The sequence below is a fragment of the Xenopus laevis genome, chromosome 7S (assembly GCF_017654675.1).
Source record: "Xenopus laevis strain J_2021 chromosome 7S, Xenopus_laevis_v10.1, whole genome shotgun sequence".
In the NCBI taxonomy this organism is placed as follows: domain Eukaryota; kingdom Metazoa; phylum Chordata; class Amphibia; order Anura; family Pipidae; genus Xenopus; species Xenopus laevis.
Window position 1 is genome coordinate 33432132 of NC_054384.1, and position 20045 is coordinate 33452176.

Below are 20045 nucleotides of genomic sequence, written 5' to 3' on the forward strand. Positions count from 1 at the left end.
GTGGTCACCTTGTCTGGGATGATCTTTCTGGGTTATAAATAGTTTGGGCCATAGCCTCTTCACCCCATTATGGCTAGTTTGCAGTGTGTGCACGACTGTCTTCTGTGTGTTTTGTCTTTGCAAAAAAATATTTATTTTAGCTTTTATCAATGTATTTTTTTTCCTTCTATAACGCTCAACATGGGGGGTAGTAATACTTTTGGCACGAGGACCAGTTATAAAGATAGTCTTTGTGCTTTTTCTTCCCATTGGAGACACTGAAGTGAACTAGCTTGGGCCCAATAATTATCCAATTAAAGGACCAGCAGGATGGATGGTCGCCCTTTCGCCTTTTCTGTTGAGGACAGGAAGTGGAGTTTCTGTAAGTTATTTCTTAATAAAGGCTTTGCTATTTTAAATTTTAATTTGTCTTGATGTTTTTTTTTCCGTTGTATTGTAACGAATTTTTTTGCAAAAAATGTTGATGGTCCTTTAAGCAGGGGTCCCCAACCTTTTTTAGCCATGAGCCACATTCAGATCTAAAAACAGTTGGCAAGCATAAAAAATATTCCTGGGTGGAACAAAATAAGTGCTGTGATTAGCCACATTTAGTAGCCTCTATGAAGACTTGCAGCCTACTGGAGGCTCTATTTGGCATTTCACCTAGTTTTTATGCAACTAAAACTTCCCTTCAAACCTGGAACTAAGCACTGGGAGCAACATCCAGGGGATTGGTGACATGTTGCCACTGGTTGGGGACCACTGCACTAAAGGAACAGTCCTTTTTCATACAGGGCGTCTGGTGTGGCCACTTAATAAATTACTGTCAGTGCAGTGAATTCAGACATGTTTTCTTTCTTCTGTAGCCACCGACCCTCCTGAAGTTTTTTGCACTTCAGTTTATGCTTTGTCCTTTTCTTTGTTTCCAAATTAAAAGGTATCTTTACACTAATCGCGGTTTTGCAGTCTCTAATGTAGAAAAGATTTCCTGCTGTATTGGAAGAGTTGGTTTCTATGAGATGTCTTACAAGACTATGCCAGGCCCCAAAACAGTTTAGCCCAAAACCTCCCTTTGGGCAGTTATTGTAAGGATGCTCAGTGGGTAGTTTTTTTTTTCACATAATCCTTGTTTGTTTCTAAACCAGCAGCTAGGCTACAGAGCAAAGGTGTTATATACTGTATATACTGTATATTCTGCCAATTGACAGTATCTAGAAATTATACATTTGTTATACAATAGAAAAGCCCAGGAATATGGTAACAGACTGTGTATAGCTTATTTGTATATAGTGTAAAGATACATCCATATATTGTAAATATCTTTGCAAGTGTTTGACGTCTTCCCTAAATGCATCACATTAATGGAGGAGGGTGCAGTAAAGATGGCCACAGATGGGTAATCTACCCTATTAGATCTTTGTACCCACCAATATTGCAGAAAGCGCAGAGCTAACCCAAAAACAATGATATATAATTGAGGAATGCATTATGGTTCAGGAATGAACAGGTGTGCATGTTGCTTACACAACTGAAATGTACCTTAGATGGTTCAAAGAATTGTGAATAACTGGTGTGTAAATTTGGCCAATACGTGAGCCTGCTGTTTCTGAGAGCTGTACCAGACTATATGGCCCACAAGCCAGTCACACCAGCCATTGCCTGCTTGTGATAAAAGCTGGCATAAACAAAGATCCAGTTTATAATAGAAGGCAAATGGAACAACCGCTCCAATTCACCACAATTCAAAGTGTTATATCTGGCAGTCCAAAGATGCATTAGCCGGGTGAAGGATTCCCTTGGTGTCCCACGCTACACAGAATATGGAAGAAGAAGAAGACGGAATTCCCCAACACCGGGCAACTAAAAACGAGAATCTTTCTTTGTCAGTGTTAAAAGATACGCAGCATACTTAGCTTTGACCACTACCGCCCTTAATCATAAAACTTTTGATCATAAAGCTCATTTAGGATTAAGGATGGAAGCGCCCGAAATGCGTCAAGATAAGTAAGCTGAGTGTCTTTCAACACTGACAAGGAAAGATCCTGGTTTTTAACTTGCCCGGTGTTGTGGAATTCCATCTTATTCCTCCATAATGCCCACATTGAGATGGGTGATAGTGGGCTAAACGATCAGATCACAACAATGGGAATACAGAACATTGGGGTGAGGACTGCATCAACAACTGATCATCATCACCCTGATGGGTTTCTTCATCCTGTGCAATTGAGATCTGGTCAATTTTCAGGCAGGTATCAGTCAGCAGGCTCCTTGGTGGGCTCCATACAGAGGCCAATAAGCTGCAGCCATGGTTTAGACCCAAAGCAGCAGACTTGGGACATTGTAGTTGATCTATCAGCTGTTACTTGTGCTCCAGAGCAGCCTGTGTATTGAATGAAGGCTATATGCAGTATAAATGTAAATAGAGAAAGTGTTTGGGATGAGTAAGATCAGAAGTGAGACAGAAATCAGCAGGAAATCCACTCAGTGAATCCATGGAATGCTATTTCTAGCTTTTATTTAGACACAAGTTCAGCTGCGAGAGCCAAATATTTCTCTATTATCATCATTCAATGTGAATGACACAATACATGATGGTCCAGTGCAGAGAGGGGGCTCGTTGATAAAATAACACATGTATCTCCTTGTTTAAGCATTTGCTTGCACAATATCGACAGCCTGAAAAAGGTACATGGCATAAAATATTATATTGCAGAATATTTACAAATTTAACATAAAAGATTATATGGACCATTTTACAAAATTCACAATACCTACAGCTCAACTTACAAAGCTTGTGAAAAATGCACCCCACCTCTCGAACAGACTGCTGCCCCCTCCAACTTAAATTAGAGCAAGTTCACTGAAAATTGGCGGATCAATCTGAAACCCGTTTATGTAAGGGGCAATATAGCAGAATACATTTCCATTTGTCTTCCCAACCCCCCCCCCCCCAAAATGATTTCATTAATTGACTAATCACACAGACACATCCAGGAGCCATACGCAGAATTAAACCTCACCCACCAAAAGTGCATATTTGTATGTGATGGACACTTAGGGCAGATTTATGAAGGGTCGAATAGTAAATTTGAATTGTATTTTTGGTCAAAACTTACAAATTTGAATAGGGAATAATCCAAACTCGAGTTTTTATCAAACCTTGACCCTGGGAACAATTCGAATTACACCAATCGCCACCTCAAACCTGCCGAGTTCATGTAGAAGTCAATGGCAGAGGTCCAGTGACCCATATAAAAGATGAATAGCCTTCCTGACATTTGAGTTTTTTTCGGAGAAAAAAACTCGATTCAAGTTTAGTCGCATTTGATTTGTGTTTTTTGAGTCGGTAAAATGAGTTAGTTTTAGAGGTTCAAATTTTTCTTAAATAACCTCCCATTCAAATTCGAGTAAAAAAATTCGCATGAATTGGAAATTCGACCTTTGTTAAATCTGCCCATTAGAAAGAATAAATATATTTAACACATTTGGTCTGCTGGTTAAGACAAAAGGTTTTATAATCCAAAATGGTAAATACTGTATGTTTCTATATTTCATGCTGATTTATGTACCGAGAAAGAATAATTATCCCCAGTAAATAAACAGTTCTGTATTTATGTTCTCCTGGTGCTGGTTTTAGGGACACCTCCGGGGCCACTATGGAATGCTCCAGTGCGTATTTTCCCACCATGTTTTGGGGCCTATAAGGGTAAAAGCATTGTATTTACACCAACCCTTGCTATAATATATTACATTTTCATTTCAGAATTACTGTCCTGACCAATAAGTAGAAGTAGACGCCCGCATGTATGTGGGGCACCCAGATACATACAAGTGCCTATGTATCTAATGACTGGTCTGGGGCATATGCTTGCTGGAAGCAGGAAGGAGAGCTGAAACCTAACCATGCTTATTAAACAGATTATTATGCACTGACAGGAGCTCTTGCATGATTTAAAGGAGAAGGAAAGGCTAAAACTAAGTAAGCCTTATCAGAAAGGTCTATATAAATACACCAGTGAACCCTCAAAGTAATGCTGAGTCCTCTGTCAAAAGAAACACCACATTTCTTTCCTTCTATTGTGTATACATGGGCTTCTGTATCAGACTTCCTGCCTTCAGCTTAAACCTCCTTGCCCTGGGTGTAAGCATGCTCAGTTTGCTCCTCTCCCCCCTCCTCGCTTCTCTGCTGTAATCTGAGCCCAGAGCTATAAGGGAGCAGCGAGAAACTCAGGCAGGAAGTGATGTCACACAAGCTAATACAGCAGCTGCTATCCTAAACAAACAGAGAGAACTTCTAGAGTGGTTTACGCGGGTATGGTAAAGCATTCTGCAGAATAAATATAGTGTTACATCTTGTACTATTGCAGCTAATCTATTGGCAATAAACTGCTTCGATAGCTTTCCTTCTCCTTTAAACTGAAAAACATAGGGAAAACATGAACCACCAGCAGACCATGCAAACCATAACTGGCAGTGGGAGCTAGCTGCAGATGCTGGGGTCAATATGCCGGTTTCTTGAATCTCAGGTTCATTATAGGAAGAGGGGAGTATAAGTGTGCGTTTAAAATATATCAAGGAAAGGGTAGAAAGGTCCCAGTGTGAAATGGACTTAGAAGCTCTTTTCCACATCTTTAAACTGTAAATGTGTAGCTGGAGGAGCTGCTCTAAAGGATAAATTGTGTCTCCTCGGCTACGTTCAGCTGACAATACTATGAAGCTTAAAAAACAAACTCAGGAGGAGGAATCAATGCCCTAAGTTCCTTGTTAGGGTGAAGCTGTTTGTGCAATTCCATTACTCTTGGCTCTTTGGAGGCCCGAGGTTTCGTAACACTTTTGTACAATGAGTCACATTCCACCCAACCACCTCCAGCGTCCCAGGTGACTTGTAATAGCAAATAGCAGGCAATGGTGGTCGCTGTCACACTAGAGGTCCACGTACCACAGCAATGAGAACACAGTTAGTGGCACCCGCAAGCAATGTCGCCATTCATGGTCTTGTTTATTTCCATAACTGGAGCAAAGAGCAGCCAATGCAGCGGAGAAATCTTCCCAAGCTTTGTTTGCTTCTTGCTGCTGCCGCAATTTTCCGTGTGAGGTTGCCAAAGGGCCTTCATCTTCAACTCCTGTTGAAATTCTGCAGCTCCTCTCGTAGCCATGTTGGCAGAGGGTGACCCAATCGGTTCAACAGCTTGGAAAGTTCAATGTTGTTTTCACAAAAGAGGTCTGTGACGCTACTATTAGACTGGGAAAGAAAAAACATATCTTCCTTTAGCCAAAGTAATACAAGTCACACTGCGTAGAAACAGTTTGAGTCAAGTGGCATATTAGAGATTTACAGCATTTTACAGTCCCACGGGCAGGGGACAAAATGTCTGATACTGCCCCATCTTTAAAATCCAGTGGCAATCACCAGGACTCATTACAAAAGCAAAATGAGTGTCTGATTTTATATGAATCATGGGAAGGGAAGTTGTGCTGCTAGAATTCCATTCTTCAGAGAATCCCTTCTAAAGCTCAGTGATACAAATTAGGAAAAACTGCTCACAATGATTTCCTTGCGGGTTCTATTCCCTGGCGCTTCATATGCTCAGCAGAAACCCCTGCCTTGCTTTTGCTGTGCAAAATAAAAAATGTTTATAATATAGTTAATTAGCAAAAAATGTAATGTATAAAGGCTGGAGTGACTGGGTGTCTAACATAATAGCCAGAACACTACTTCCTGCTTTTCAGCTCTCTTGGTTTCCACTGATTGGTTACCAGGCAGTAACCAATCAGTGACTTGAGGGAGGGCCACATGGGTCATTTCTGTTGCTTTTGAATGTGAGCTGAATGCTGCAGAACAATTGCAAACTCACTGAACAGTTATGTCCCATGTGGCCCCCCTTCAAGTAACTGACTGACTCAGAGTTAGAGAGCTGCAAAGCAGGAAGTAGTGTTCTGGCTATTATGTTAGACATCCAGTCACTGCAGTCTTTATACATTACATTTCTGGCTAACTAACTATATTAGAAACATTTTTTATTTTGCACATACTATCTATTTACCTAGCTTTTATTTTTATACTGAACTGTTCCTTTAAAGGGGTTTTTCACCTTCCAAACACTTTTTTTCCTGTTCAGTTGTTTTCAGATTGTTCCACAGAAATAAAGACTTTTTTCAATTACTTTCCAGCAGTGCCGGGCCTACTCGGTCGGGCGCCCTAGGCAACCCGGCCAAATCCTTTGCCCCCGCCGCTCGCGCATGCGCAGAAGTGTGCGAGCGACAAGGAAGCGCGAGTGCACATGCGCAGAATCCGTGCGAGTGTGCATGCGCAGAATCCGCGCGAGTGCGCATGCGCAGAAAATGCAAGCGTGCGCATGCGCAGAAGACCATACACGACGTAGAACTTCAGCCACAGTCTGAACATAGCGGTCAGAGCTAGGGGAAGGCGTCAGAAGAGGTACGTGCCTGGCGCCCCTGTGCCTTTGCGCCCTAGGCAAGTGCCTCTTCTGCCTACCCCTAGTTCCGGCCCTGCTTTCCAGTATTTATGTTTTTCCAAAATCTAAGTTTAAAGTTGAATGTTCGTGTCTCTTGTGTTTGAGTCTGGCAGCTCAGTAATTCAGGCGCAGACTCTAAACTGTTGCAATTTTGCAACATTTAGTTGATACATTTCTCAACAGCATCTCTGGTGTATTAGCAACTATTGTATCAATTCTAACAGTTGCCTGTAATGAAACCCAGAGATTCTGCTCAGCAGGGAGAAAGATAAGAAATGTATTAACTAAATGTATCCATTTATAACAGAGCTGCTTCAGAAGTTGAAAATGGCACTTTACACTTCAATAGTAGAAAAACGGTGACACATAGAAAATAGAAAGTCATTGGAAAAAGTCATTATTTCTGGTGATCTGTCTGAAACCAAAGTTTTTTGAAGGTGAACCACCCCTTTAAGGTATTAAATGAAGATGGACATTTTAGGAGTGATACTTTGATTGCTTCCCTGCATTCCTTCTATTTCACTTGTATTTTCTCCTTGTACAAGTGGAGGATTTATTCAACAGGGTCTGATGCAAGAGAGGGAAATGGAATGATAAGTCATTTAATTATTAAACCCAACAGGCTTGTTTTGCCTCCAATAAGGATTAATTATATCTTAGTACTTTTGATCATATACAAGGTACTGTTTTATTATTAGAGAAAAATAAAAAAAATTTAAAAAAAACTAGGATTATTTGGATAAAATTAAAGTCTATGGGAGACAGCCTTCCCATAATTCTTAGAATTCTGGATAACGGATCCCGTACCTTTACAACATTTTATGAGGATTATACATTGGCTATGAGGTGTGTGCGAGTGGGAATCTCTAAGAACCATCCTGAAAGATCAGTGTCTGGAGAAACTGTATGTAGCTTATCTAATTCTGATGTTCCCTCTCTACCCATTAATGCTATAGGGAGGACACAATTTAACTGTGCAGGTTCCTTTCTTCCATGAGCCCTGAAACTACTACTAAGTACTGTCCGACAAGGCCGGACTGGGAGTAAAAAGAAGCAATTTTGTGTGAATGCAATGCAGACATGGGCTGTACTATTTAAATACAGTAAATATACCATAGGCCTGTGAAAGCAGAATTTACTGGAAAGCAACCTGCAGCTGTGTCTGTTCAGAAGTCATGATCTGATTCTCTGTGCCAGACTCCAGCCCCATCACAACACAATGCCGAGCGAGAGGAGTGAGACTATTGGTGGGACAGTGGTGTAATCACTTGCTGTCACAGACTCTGAGGCTCGCGCACTGCTGCTATGTATGTGAATGGGGCCCGGGCCACATCTATTAGTTTAGGTGCATTCACGTCGCGAATGTGTCTGTTGAGGCAGTTGGGACTCAGAGATTAATTAAATTTTACCTGTAGTGAGCGGCCCATTTTAACTCTGAGCTGAACGGCCCACCGGCATTTGCCCAAGCGTACAGATTACCAGTCCGGGCCTATTCCTATAGCACCTAATTTTACAAATGAGGCAGATCTTTGCTGCCCCTGGTAACCTCACCTTTCCTTTAAAATCCAATAATCTATGAAACAGCGCTCCACAAGGAAGCCCAGGAAAAGACAAAAAAAGAGAAATGATAGAAATATAGTGTAGTATATTTTGTATATGTTAACCACCTCTTTGTGTCGGCACTCTATTAGTTAACTTTTTATGGGACATTCACAAAGCTGTACTTACAGTAGCCTTCCTTTTTAGTGGGTCACCGTTAGGGGGAAGTGGGAACTCACAAACGTTTAAATTATTTGTGCGCCTATCTGGAGATTCTTTCAGTGCTTTTAGTCCGATTTGCAGTCCGGATTCACTAGGAAAATGTGCTTCATATAGTGTAAAAAAGTTTCTTTAATAAATAGTGCATAAGTTAAAATTACACTCACATAAAACCATGCAGGTTTGGGCATATAGCAGTCTTTTCCAGGTTCTCGTTGCTTTTACCCAATATGCTGTGTTGGAAGTTCAGTTTGTATAAGCCGGCATACTCCAGTCCCCTCCTCACAGCATGTTCCTTTTTCGGGCACACCCTGGCTGATGTCTGTAAGCCCCGCCTGATGCGTTTCATCACTCTGGACTTCCTCAAAGGCTTCCAGCACAGCATATCGGCACAGCATATTTGATGAATGCTTTCAAACTCATAATTGCTTTTACAAACAGTGTTACATTCACATAAATTTATGACTCCGGCTCACAGGGGAATTCACTATATTAAGGGGAGCAGTGGTGTAACTACTGGGAGTGGGAGTGGGTGGGGTCAGTTTGCACCTTGGCCTGCTGGATCCATAATATGCATATTGCAGGTGGCATGAGGGGGGAATTTTTCAGCTGCCCATGCAGTGGCCATAAGTTTGGAGGGTGCAGGGGCACCCATTTACTCCCTCAGCTACCTATGCCAATGAAGAGGAGGACCTCTCATCATTTGTTGGCCCCTCCAGAAGGGCACTAAGCAACATAGGTCAATCAAGTTGACACCATTCAGTAAAGGTATTTGTGTCCAGGGTCGGACTGGGGGGCTCGTGCCCCACCGGGACTGCTGTCCCAGGGCCCCCCCGATCCCCTACTGTGTCACGCTGAGCCGCTCGGCGCGCATGCGCAGCCGGCGCCGCTCGGTGCGGCACTGAAAAAAAAAACAATTTCTTGGTCAATCCCAATATTGGAAGAATGGGACTGGCCCATGAGGGTCGGGGCCCACCGGGTTTTTTCCCGGTGTCCCGCCGGGCCAGTCCGACACTGTTTGTGTCCTCCTAAAGGATCAGATGCCATATCAACTCAAAGCACCAGAAATGATGATGAACTCCCGTCTCCACAACTTTTCGGTGGAATTGTGTGTGTTGTGACACATCTTATGCGATTGCGTCAGGTGCAGATGCCTCTCATGAACACAATTATAGTGGAATTATGGGAATAAAACACTGCATTGTGGGTATGGGTTTGGGTACATGGCAACTTGTGTCCAAAATTGCACTTTGCATATTTCACTTGGGCTTGGATTAGGGTATATGTCTCATAGCTTATTGATAGTATCACTGTGACTGCAGCAAAGAATGCAAAATAAAGATTCTATGGGAGGAATCAAGCTAAAGTTTTTTGGAGGGAGTAGAGAATAGCCATTTGGGGGCCACAACCCCAGAGTGATATTACTGCCCTAACCCAGAAGGGATGCCATAGACTAGTGATCCCCAACCAGTGGCTCGTGAACAACATGTTACTCTCCAACCCCTTGGATGTTGCTCCCAGTGGCCTCAAAACATGTGCTTGTTTTTTGAATAACTGGCTAGAAGGCAAGTTTTAGTAACATAAAAACCTTGTGTATTGCCAAACAGAGCCTCCTGTCAGCTGCAAGTTCTCATAAGGGCTACCAATAGCCAATCACAGCCCATATTTGGCACCCTCAGGAACTTTTCTGTGTTGCTCCCCAACTTAGTTTTAGATTTGAATGTGGCTCATGGGTAAAAAAAAGGTTGGGGACCCCTGCCATAGACCATGACTTAATATTGGGGCAATCGTGGGTGGGGCTGTGTGGGCCTCTGAGTATTTAAAATACCAGGACCCACCTTTTAAACATCTATTTAATTCTACAGAGAACTCTCAGTGCCAGGAGGAATAAACAACATACAGCAAACTTTCAGTTTGATTCCTCTTTTAGAATATTTAGTTTGTCTGGAGCAGTCCCAGTGATACTATGAGCTATGAGATATAAATGCTATAGATTTTTGGGTCAGTCATTCATGTATTTGGTATCATACATTGAATTTAAGGGGGACCAAAGAAATTTCATTAGCTTCCTGTGTCAGAAATCTGGATCATGGTGAAAAGAGCATGTTGTTGGTCTGCTGGATTCAGAAGTCTTGGGTGGGCGCCTCTTTACTTCAACATTCCAGTTATTTTCACAGACCCGGGGTGCTTTTCACCAGAGCACAGCGATGTGATGTGTTCATTGGTCCCAGATATCTCTTGTGCTACCCTAGCTCAGTAGAATACTTCTTGGGAGCTCACTGTACTGTAGCTTCACCCAGTTTAAACCAGTGCAAGGGACACCAGGCTCCAATAAAAAAATGGTGTCATGGCACCATCTCCCAGGAGTAGTATCCTGTTTCCAATACTCATGGATATCAGCTGGTATGGACACTATGATCAATAAGATTTGTGCAGTATGGTGGCCTGACCAGCTTCATTCTACTGTATTCAATAGTGTGGGAAAGCAATGTCCAGCAGGGGGTGAGGAGACTAATATCAAAGTGTCTTTAAAAGGCCTCGGCCAAACAGAACCAAGAAGCTGATACAGCTGTACCTTGCGCATAAATAAGCTTAACCCATAAATGCAGCAAAACCTGGAATAATATGGATTAGTATTTGGCCCGAGGGCTGCTGAATAGCTTCACACGTCCAATAGCAGTATCATTGGTAAGTTTACATCCCTCATTTAGCAGAAGGATCCTTCCTGGATACCCTGGTGGGGTGGGATCCTTCTCTATCTATTGTTATAGAGAGAGGCAGATGTGCTGTGCACCCATGGAGAGCAGGGTACTAGGGTAAAATATAAATGAAAAGCAAAGGGGTATCAATTCATGTAAATTACAATTATGCACACCTCTCTTTGGCCCAGAGCTTATAGAGCTTTTCCTCTAGGCAAATACCTTTCTATACATAGAGACCCTAAATAAAAATAATAGCATGTTAATAAGCTGGTCCATCCAGGACAGAAGCCTTCTAATGACAGTGACATGTTTATGGGTCAGTTATTTCTTTCAGTTATGGGTCAGTTCTTTCTAAACCCAAAGTGTACAAAAAACAACAATATGTTTATGGGTCAATCCCACTTAGGTCCAAAACGTCCTACTGGTATCTTTATGGGATAGTCCCTACTAGGCCCAAAATGTACTAAGAATAATGATACGTTAATACGTCTGTAATACCGAAACCCAGTTTTACAATGTACTAATCCCAGTTATATGTTTATATACACAATATTTAGTGTTTATATGATGTTTAATTATGAAAAATTGTCCTTCAAGGCTTTGGACACTGACCAAAACTATGGCCTCTGTAAAAATCTACAGGATCGGGCCCAGACATGGCTCCTTCCTTCCTTTTACCTCTTAATTTTTATCACCTCTTTTCACCTGTTTCTCCCACCCCTGCCACTTAATTCCTTCTCTTTTCAGTTACTGCTTTCCCTTGTACTACAGGTGTCCATCATCTCAAAAGTTCCCTGACAGGACTATGGTACTATAAAAAGGCAAAGACACAAATTAAATATGTATTAAAAGCTTTATTTATATAATAGATGCTGTTTTTTTAATTGTAGATTTATTCATATTCATTGAGGTTGGAAAGGACATCCATTGATTTCAAGTTATAGTTTAAAAGGAACCTGCCTATTTAATAGTTGATCCAGAGGAAGGCGAAAAACCCATCTGAAGCTAGAGTCAATTTGCCTCAGAGGGGGAAAAAATTCCTTCCTGACTCCCAAATGGGCAGTCGGACAAGTCCCTGGATCAACTTCAACTAAAAGCTCATGTCAGAATCCCTGTGTTTTTTCCCTTGCTAAATTGGCATGCAACCCTCTCTAAATTATTGTATGTGTAGCATTTTAAGGGCAGAGACACACGTGGAGGTTCTGGGAGATTTAGTCACCCGGCGACAAATCGGCTCTTCTTCGGGCGACTAATCTCCCCAAACTGCCTTCCCGCTGGCTAGAATCTAAATCACCGGTGGGATGGCACTCAGAGTGCTTCATTTTCCAAAGTCGCCCGAATTAGCCTCACAAGGAAACTTCCAGCGACTTCGGAAAATTAAGCACTCCGCTGCCATCCCTTCGGCGATTTCGATTCTAGCTGGTGGGAAGGCAGTTCAGGAAGATTAGTCGTCTGAAGAAGAAGCGATTTGTTGCCGGGCGACTAATCTCCCCGAATCTTAACGTGTGTCTCTGCCCTAAGGGATTGTGGAGGGGGATCTGAAGAGGATCTTCTGCTATGGTGATGTGATGATGCTGCTTGAAAACAAAATGTCAGTTTGAAGGAATTGTTGGCGTAGAAGACAATATAGTGAAGCCACACCACTTGAGGTACAGATGGGGGCTATGAATTAAAATATGAACTAGAGAGGGTGCAGTATGTGGAGGGGTGTGTGTGTATGATGATATGAAAAATAGAAAAAAATAAGAGTGCATACAGGGATTTGAAAATGTGAGTTGGAGTTAAATAAATGAAGTAAAAAAGCACCACTGGTGAAGCAATGGGAAGTGTAAGAAACTACTATTTTAAGGGGCCTTAGTTTTAGTGGTTGGCTCTGTGAGGTGGTTTGAAGACAACGTAAAGTTACGATGAAATATTGTTGAAGTGGAAAATAAGAAGAAGAAAGATGGCTGGTGGTGCAGATGGATTGGTTTGTATAGAGAAAGACCATTTGCTGAGGATGCACCACTGTAGATATTATATACAGGACTGTAAGAAATATGATTTCAGTAGGAGGAAGTGGAGGGGTATGTGAGTGTGTTTTAACTATGGCAGGTTTAATATGTAATTCTAATGGAGATGCAAATGCTGGAAGTATATTAGCATGGTGGTAGAGTTGCAGCAGAATAAGAAAGAGAGTCTGGTTGTGGATCCAAAGATGCATGATAAGAAGAATTGTTGTTACAAAATAAGGCACAACTGCTGGAGCTGTGGACCATAAAGGCAAAATCTAACTGGTGGAGCTGTGACAAATGTGGACACCACTGTTGGAGCTGTGATAGTGTAAATACAGATGGTAGTGGAAAGCAAGGAAGAAAGACATTTCCGGAAGTCAAGCTGAGGTTTAGGCAGAGTTCAAGCATAATCAGGGACAGGCCGAAAGACGGAGGTAGGCTGCGTTCATTCATGTTCGGGGACAGGCAAAGGTCAAGAGGCAGGCAGAGTTGAAGCATAATCAGGGACAGGCCAAAAAACAGAGGCAGGCTGAGTTAATTCAAGGTCGGGGACAGGCAGCGGTCAAGAGGCAGGTGGATTTGAAGCAATAGAAAATCCAGGAATCATAATCCAGAAGTCAGAAGCAGCAAACACAAGATCACACAAGAGCGAGGAAATATAACCAAGCTCCATATACTTTCTTTAAGGAAAGGCTTAAACATGCACACACGATGTAGAGTCAGATATGGTGCATGGAAGTGCACATAGATGGCAGCAAGTGCCAAGGATGCGCGAAAGAATGTGCACCCCCACATCTGCGCACAGGCAGACATGATGCTGGAGGACACAGTGGAGTCTTACAGAAAGTATGAATGCTGGTGGAGTCGCATGATCTAAAGACACCTCTGGTGGAAATGTGATAGTCTTCAGTAATATGAAGAGAACACACCAGAATAATGCTGATGCTGCATAATAATGAGCATAATGATGAGCTGCAGATGTTGAAGGTGCGGCAGATGGTAGAATGTGCTGGTAGACGTGCAGAAGAATAAGGAGAAGAGGCTGTTATTGGAACTATTGTAGATGGAAACTTTGGCATCACAAGTGGAGCTGTGGTTCTTGAAAAAGTGCCTTGTGTGGCAAGTGGACCTGTAAAAAGATTGACAGTCTGGTGGTAAAGGTGCACTAGAAGGGAGAGAAAAGGCTGATGGAGCCATTAGATGGAAAGTAAGGTACCACTGGTGGTGATGTGGTCCTTTAAGTGAGACTATTGGTGGAGTTGCAGGATCTCAAGACACCACTGGTGAAAATATGGTGGTCTGAAAAGGATGCAGTAAAGTATGGAGCTCTGGATGAAGGTGAAGACACTGTCAGTGGATGTTCAAGACACGGGTGGTTCAGATGGTTCTGGTGGAGCTGTCATTGGCACTGGTGCTGTTTGAGAAACAAAATAAACATCAATAAGTAATACTGTATATCATTATGAATATTCATTAAGTAGTATGTCATTAAAGGAGAAGGAAAGCCTTATTCACTGTGGGGTGCTAACATGAGGTATTTTTTTTGGGCTCCTCTACTATATAAAATTTATTGGCACAATTCGCTCATGTGCAGCAAAGTAAAATCAGAAAATATTAATGTACAGCACATGTGCAAGTATAAGGAGCATATTTATTATGCTGTGTAAAAAACAGCGGGATAATAGACCATAATACATCACACATTGGCAGGCTTCGCCGTGTAAAAAAATGGTGTACATTTTTTACGTGTTTTTTGCTTTCAATCTGGCATTCACATGGCGTAAAAATATACAGCTTGATAAATTTTACTAATAGTTTTGCCCCCAAGTCTACAAGGATGACTAGGAAAGGAAAGATGGCAAATCAGTTATTTTTCCAGGTTCATTTATCCACCACTGCCTGGTGTGTGTATGCCACCCAATTATCACTTAGCTCACGGAGAGGATTTTGATCGGAAAATGCATACGACTTTTTTTAGCAGAAATCCACCTCTTGTGCACAGTGACAAGTGGATTTAGTTACTGTCAATGCATACACACACTGGGTAGAAGGGGACCAAATTGGGATTTGTCCACCGGCAGAGAAAATATTGTCCTAAAGCTCTCTAGGACCAATATGTAGGAATATTTAATGAAGATGGTACCTTTCCCTGTGGATTTTTCTCCTTGGATGTTATTCAGGAGAATCATCTTGAGCATTGATGTTATTCGCCACAAGATCAGTAAGAGGGAAAGCCATCCAGTGCCATTTGCTCAGCCACGCTTTGTTCTGGCAATGTCTGGTGAGTGCAGAAGGAACAAGCACTCTGCAGCTTCTTCATGGTCCAGACAGCTACTCCCTTCAATCCTGTGTAAATGAATAAAAGCACAGTAAGGAAATAGCTAAAATGAATATCCTTTTTTGTTTCATTTATTGGATATAATCAAAACGGATGCAAGTGCTGTTAAACCTGCACAGATGTAAGCTAGTGAGTGTGTATTGCTGCACAGAATTGCTACAGGATAAAATGTGCATGACTCAAAAATAAAAATGCAAATTGTCTTAGAATTCCATTGTCAGTGTTATCCTAAAATGTAATGAGGTTAAAGGAAAAGGAAAGGGCCATTTACTTGGGGGTGCCAAAATATAGGCACCTCAAGTGATTGTATATACTTTCCTGAAAGCCTGGGCCGGTGCAGTTCTGATAGGAGCACTGGTAAGTATGTACAATCACTTGGGGGTGGCTAACTTTTGGCACCCTGAAGTAAATAAAGCCTTTCCTTCTCCTTTTAGTCCCCCTTATAATGTTCATTATTCCTAGTGCCAATATAATACGACCACCTTTTTCAGCTTCTCAATTTAGTGCTTTGATTTAAGTTATGCAAAAGGGGGGGATTTAAACTCAACAATTTGGTTTCACTCACTTTTCTTGGTCAGATGGTTCTGCGGCACCTGAAGGTGTTTCTTTATTTCAGCCCTAATCGTCTTCTTTGGGGGCAGTTCAGTTAAGAACGGGTGCTGCAGAAGTTCTTCAGCGCTCCACCTCTTTGATGGTTCCTTTTCTAGACAACACTTCAAAAAGGACACAAAATTCTGTGACCTGTAAAAAAAAAATGAAATGAGAACAGCTTTTAGCTTTATCTAATGAAACATCAAAATGCAGTGACTTTGGGTTTTAGCTAGAAATGCAGGGTATTGCCTTGTTTGATGTACCCACTTTAATCCAGTTCAACTGTGTCGACATGGACAGTTAGTACCCAAGGTGTGTGGTGATGGCAGACTCAGGTATGTGGAGGGTTTAGTGGAGAGCAGTATATAGGTGAGAAAAAGACCATTATTCCCAGAGAGGTTTTACACAGTAACTCCACACAAGCACATCATGAGCTGGGAAGGACTCACCAGGTCTTTGATTGAAGCTCCGGTGCATCGTTGTTCAGTATGAGGTCTGACACTGGATACTGATTGGCATATGCTAAAAGTAAATATATATATATATATTAGACCAAATACTGTATAAGATATTTAATTATTTTATTCATTGGAGTAGCAGAAGACCCCCAACAATTATGAGTCACTTACGTGTTTCTCCCTCGGCCATTTCGATGGCGGTAATCCCCATCGACCAGATGTCACACTGGAAAAAAAGACACCAAAAAGCATTAGAAGGAGAGATTGGGTTAGTGTATTTGTATATTACTTGTTGCCCAGTTGGTTTTCCACCAGTGCCTACGTACAATGAATGGAAAACACAGAAGAATTGGCCCCTATGGCTTCAAGTTTAGCTCTTCTGTAACATTAATTGATGTTAACTGAATGCAGCACTTGTTTGTGCAGACAGGAGGGGAGAGGTTAGAGAAAAATGTACAGTAACAATGAAAGGTAAGTGCACCAAGTATCATGAGTACAACATACTTTGGTGTCATACGCCACTGGTTTGCCTCTCCTCCTTATGGCCTCGGGTGCCATCCAGTGCGCAGTGCCTTCACTCTCATAGCACTTTCCAGTCTGTGGGTCCAGGTCCCAGCAGAGTCCAAAATCGACTGAAATGATAAATGAATATAAAATTTATTTTTAAATGCTATAACTTAAAGACTATTATGAAACCCTCTGACTCTATATTCACAGAAGCTTTCTGTCATCTTATAACTGTTTTACTCACTCAGCTTCACCTTCCCTTTCTCTGTAAGCATTATGTTCGGGCTCTTGATGTCTCGGTGCACGGCCCTGTTCTTGTGGATGTGCTTGAGTGCCTGGGGGGAATGAGATTCATGTTATAAGACTATAACAGACATAGGTCTAAGCATTAACAATAATAATAATGATCTACAAAAATTATATATATATGTATATATATATGTGTGTATATATATATATATATATATATATATATATATATATATATATATATATATATATATATATATATATATATATATATATATATATATATATATATATATATATATATATATATATATATATATAAAAACAAGGGAAAGTTGTGCTCACCACCAGTTTTTAAAATCATTAGGCGGGGGTGCAATGAGGGTGTGACCACAAAATACATATAGACAAATACAAGATTCCTCTGCACTCAACCCATTATCAATATATTTAAGACAGAGACATTTTGTGCATACTGCTACTGAAAAATGCCTCAATAATGGGTTGAGTGCAGAGGAATCTTGTATTTGTCTATATGTATTTTGTGGTCACACCCTCATTGCACCCCCGCCTAATGATTTTAAAAACTGGTGGTGAGCACAACTTTCCCTTGTTTGTTATAGTTCTACAGGAGCAGTGACCAGCTCCATGTTGTAGCTCCCACCCTCTCCAACTATAGTCAGGTGATCCCACTGGTGTCTAATAAAAGGGCAGCCAAGTTTGGGAGTTTTACTTTGAAAATAGCTAGTAAGTTGCAGGTAAAACGTATTCGTCCCTTTTATAAAATGTATAATTAAACCATAGAATTCTTAATGAATCAGATGAAAATTGAGCATAGGACTGGCCACATATGGGATGACTTTGACGTAGTTGGCCAGCTTAAATATATTGCAATATATGGACAAATAATCCCTGTTTTGTTTAAAGGGTAAGGCATTTTTCAGTAGCAGTATGCACAAAATGTCTCTGTCTTAAATATATTGATAATGGGTTGAGTGCAGAGGAATCTTGTATTTGTCTATATGTATTTTGTGGTCACACCCTCATTGCACCCCCGCCTAATGATTTTAAAAACTGGTGGTGAGCACAACTTTCCCTTGTTTGTTATAGTTCTACAGGAGCAGTGACCAGCTCCATGTTGTAGCTCCCACCCTCTCCAACTATAGTCAGGTGATCCCACTGGTGTCTAATAAAAGGGCAGCCAAGTTTGGGAGTTTTACTTTGAAAGCAGCTAGTAAGTTGCAGGTAAAACGTATTCGTCCCTTTTATAAAATGTATAATTAAACCATAGAATTCTTAATGAATCAGATGAAAATTGAGCATAGGACTGGCCAGATATGGGATGACTTTGACGTAGTTGGCCAGCTTAAATATATTGCAATATATGGACAAACAATCCCTGTTTTGTTTAAAGGGTAAGGCATTTTTCAGTAGCAGTATGCACAAAATGTCTCTGTCTTAAATATATTGATAATGGGTTGAGTGCAGAGGAATCTTGTATTTGTCTATATATATATATATATATATATATATATATATATATATATATATATATATATATATATTTGTGTGTGTGTAAAGCAAATCTGGCCTTACCTTTAACACTTCTTTGCATACATATCCAATCCAGGTCTCTCTCAGGGATTGGCCTTTGGTGGTATTAATCATGTCATATATGGAGCCGCCCCCACAGTATTCAAGGACAACCTGCCAGTAGAAAAATAGAAATAAATTATTTAAGGCCTTCTATTACCTTTAATGGAGATCCCTTTGGCACAAGAGGGATAAACGTGATACAGCAAATAATTTCTTACCTCCAGCAGCTCCGATGAGCACTCATTAAGTGGAGCACTATAATAGGCTCCATGGAAAGCGGCGACGTTCTTGTGGCCGCTGAACTTCCGGAGAAAATTAACTTCCCGGGAAACAGACTCTTCATCCTGGAGTGTGATAAGGGGAAACTCTTTAGCTCACATAGTCGACCACACAAATAGGAATGATGTGGAGAATGAGAACTATAAAAATACATTACCCTGCTGATGTTGGCTATCTTCACAGCCACCACTCCTTTGCGATGGTGGCGACCCTGTAACACAGATAGAAAAGGTTTAACTGACATTCAATATTAGCTGCAAATATCAAAATTCATTTTGGGAACAAACGGAGTTTACTGTCTATTCTATTCGGGGACCACAACATGCCACTAGTACTTTGAAGTTGCTTCCAGTTCCCTCTGCCATTTAGTGATTGGTTTTTCCCTTACCTTATACACGTCTCCAGTTCCACCCACTCCGAGAAGCACGTCCTTGGTCAGCCGACCATCAGGAGGCTGGAAAATAGAATAGAATAAAAGAGGAATTTTATTGATAACATAATATGCCACAGGGTCACAAAAAAATGTTATCACTTACCTGGGGGGACAGACAGAGGAAGAGGGGAGGATTGGCAATAAGGTACTTGAAATAGAGAGGCAACTGCCAAGTGGGAGAATTTTACAACTGGGTGGGGGCATCGCCAAACCTACTGCCAGATTTCATGCTCAGGCAGCCCCTACAGTTACTGAGTCATGTATTTTACCCTCTTTTCTACTCACCTTATAAGTCTCGGAGAGGGACCCGCATTCCGCTTGTCGCTGAGGGAAAAAAAGAGATCATTAGTGTAAAGGGACATTATATAGTACTAAATGGTACTTCCCAGTGTGACAGATACCCTTTCCCCAAAGTAATTACTCAGTAAACTATACAGGACAGTGATGCAATTAGATGTTACCGAGCCTCATAGCACAATCATTTTAGGGCACACTCAGGCATTTTCATGAACCCATTTATTGATTAATACCCCACCATGCCCCCTAAACCTCTGCCCCCCCCCGAAACCACTGTCCCCCTAAACCTCTGGGCCATCAGTCACAGGGTCTCCTTCCTCTATAGTTAAACCCCTGGATAAGAACCAAACTATTATTCATTTCTAGTGACATGTAATTCCCTTATAAT

At 41.3% G+C, this 20045-nt stretch overlaps 1 protein-coding gene across 1 annotated transcript; it reads right to left on the minus strand.

The window, feature by feature from the left end:
* Positions 1-14225: 14225 nt before the first annotated feature.
* On the minus strand, positions 14226-18741 carry LOC121396280 (traf2 and NCK-interacting protein kinase-like). Its single transcript, XM_041571110.1, has 8 exons — positions 18649-18741; positions 17048-17138; positions 16801-16928; positions 16468-16522; positions 16288-16360; positions 15813-15988; positions 15053-15255; positions 14226-14323 (listed from the first exon to the last, which is right to left on the minus strand). Exons 1-7 carry the CDS (start codon positions 18718-18720, stop codon positions 15128-15130), a joined length of 723 nt encoding a protein of 240 aa, XP_041427044.1. The 5' UTR covers positions 18721-18741; the 3' UTR covers positions 14226-14323; positions 15053-15127.
* Positions 18742-20045: the final 1304 nt, after the last annotated feature.

Coding starts and splice junctions, on each gene's coding strand:
- LOC121396280 (XM_041571110.1), bottom strand. CDS start 18,720: ATGATTAATACCACCAAAGGCCAATCCCTGAGAGAGACCTGGATTGGA. Junction 17,139..18,648: donor TATGCAAAGAAGTGTTAAAG/GTAAGGCCAGAT, acceptor CATTCCCCCCAG/GCACTCAAGCACATCCACAA. Junction 16,361..16,467: donor AATGGCCGAGGGAGAAACAC/GTAAGTGACTCA, acceptor ATTTACTTTTAG/CATATGCCAATCAGTATCCA.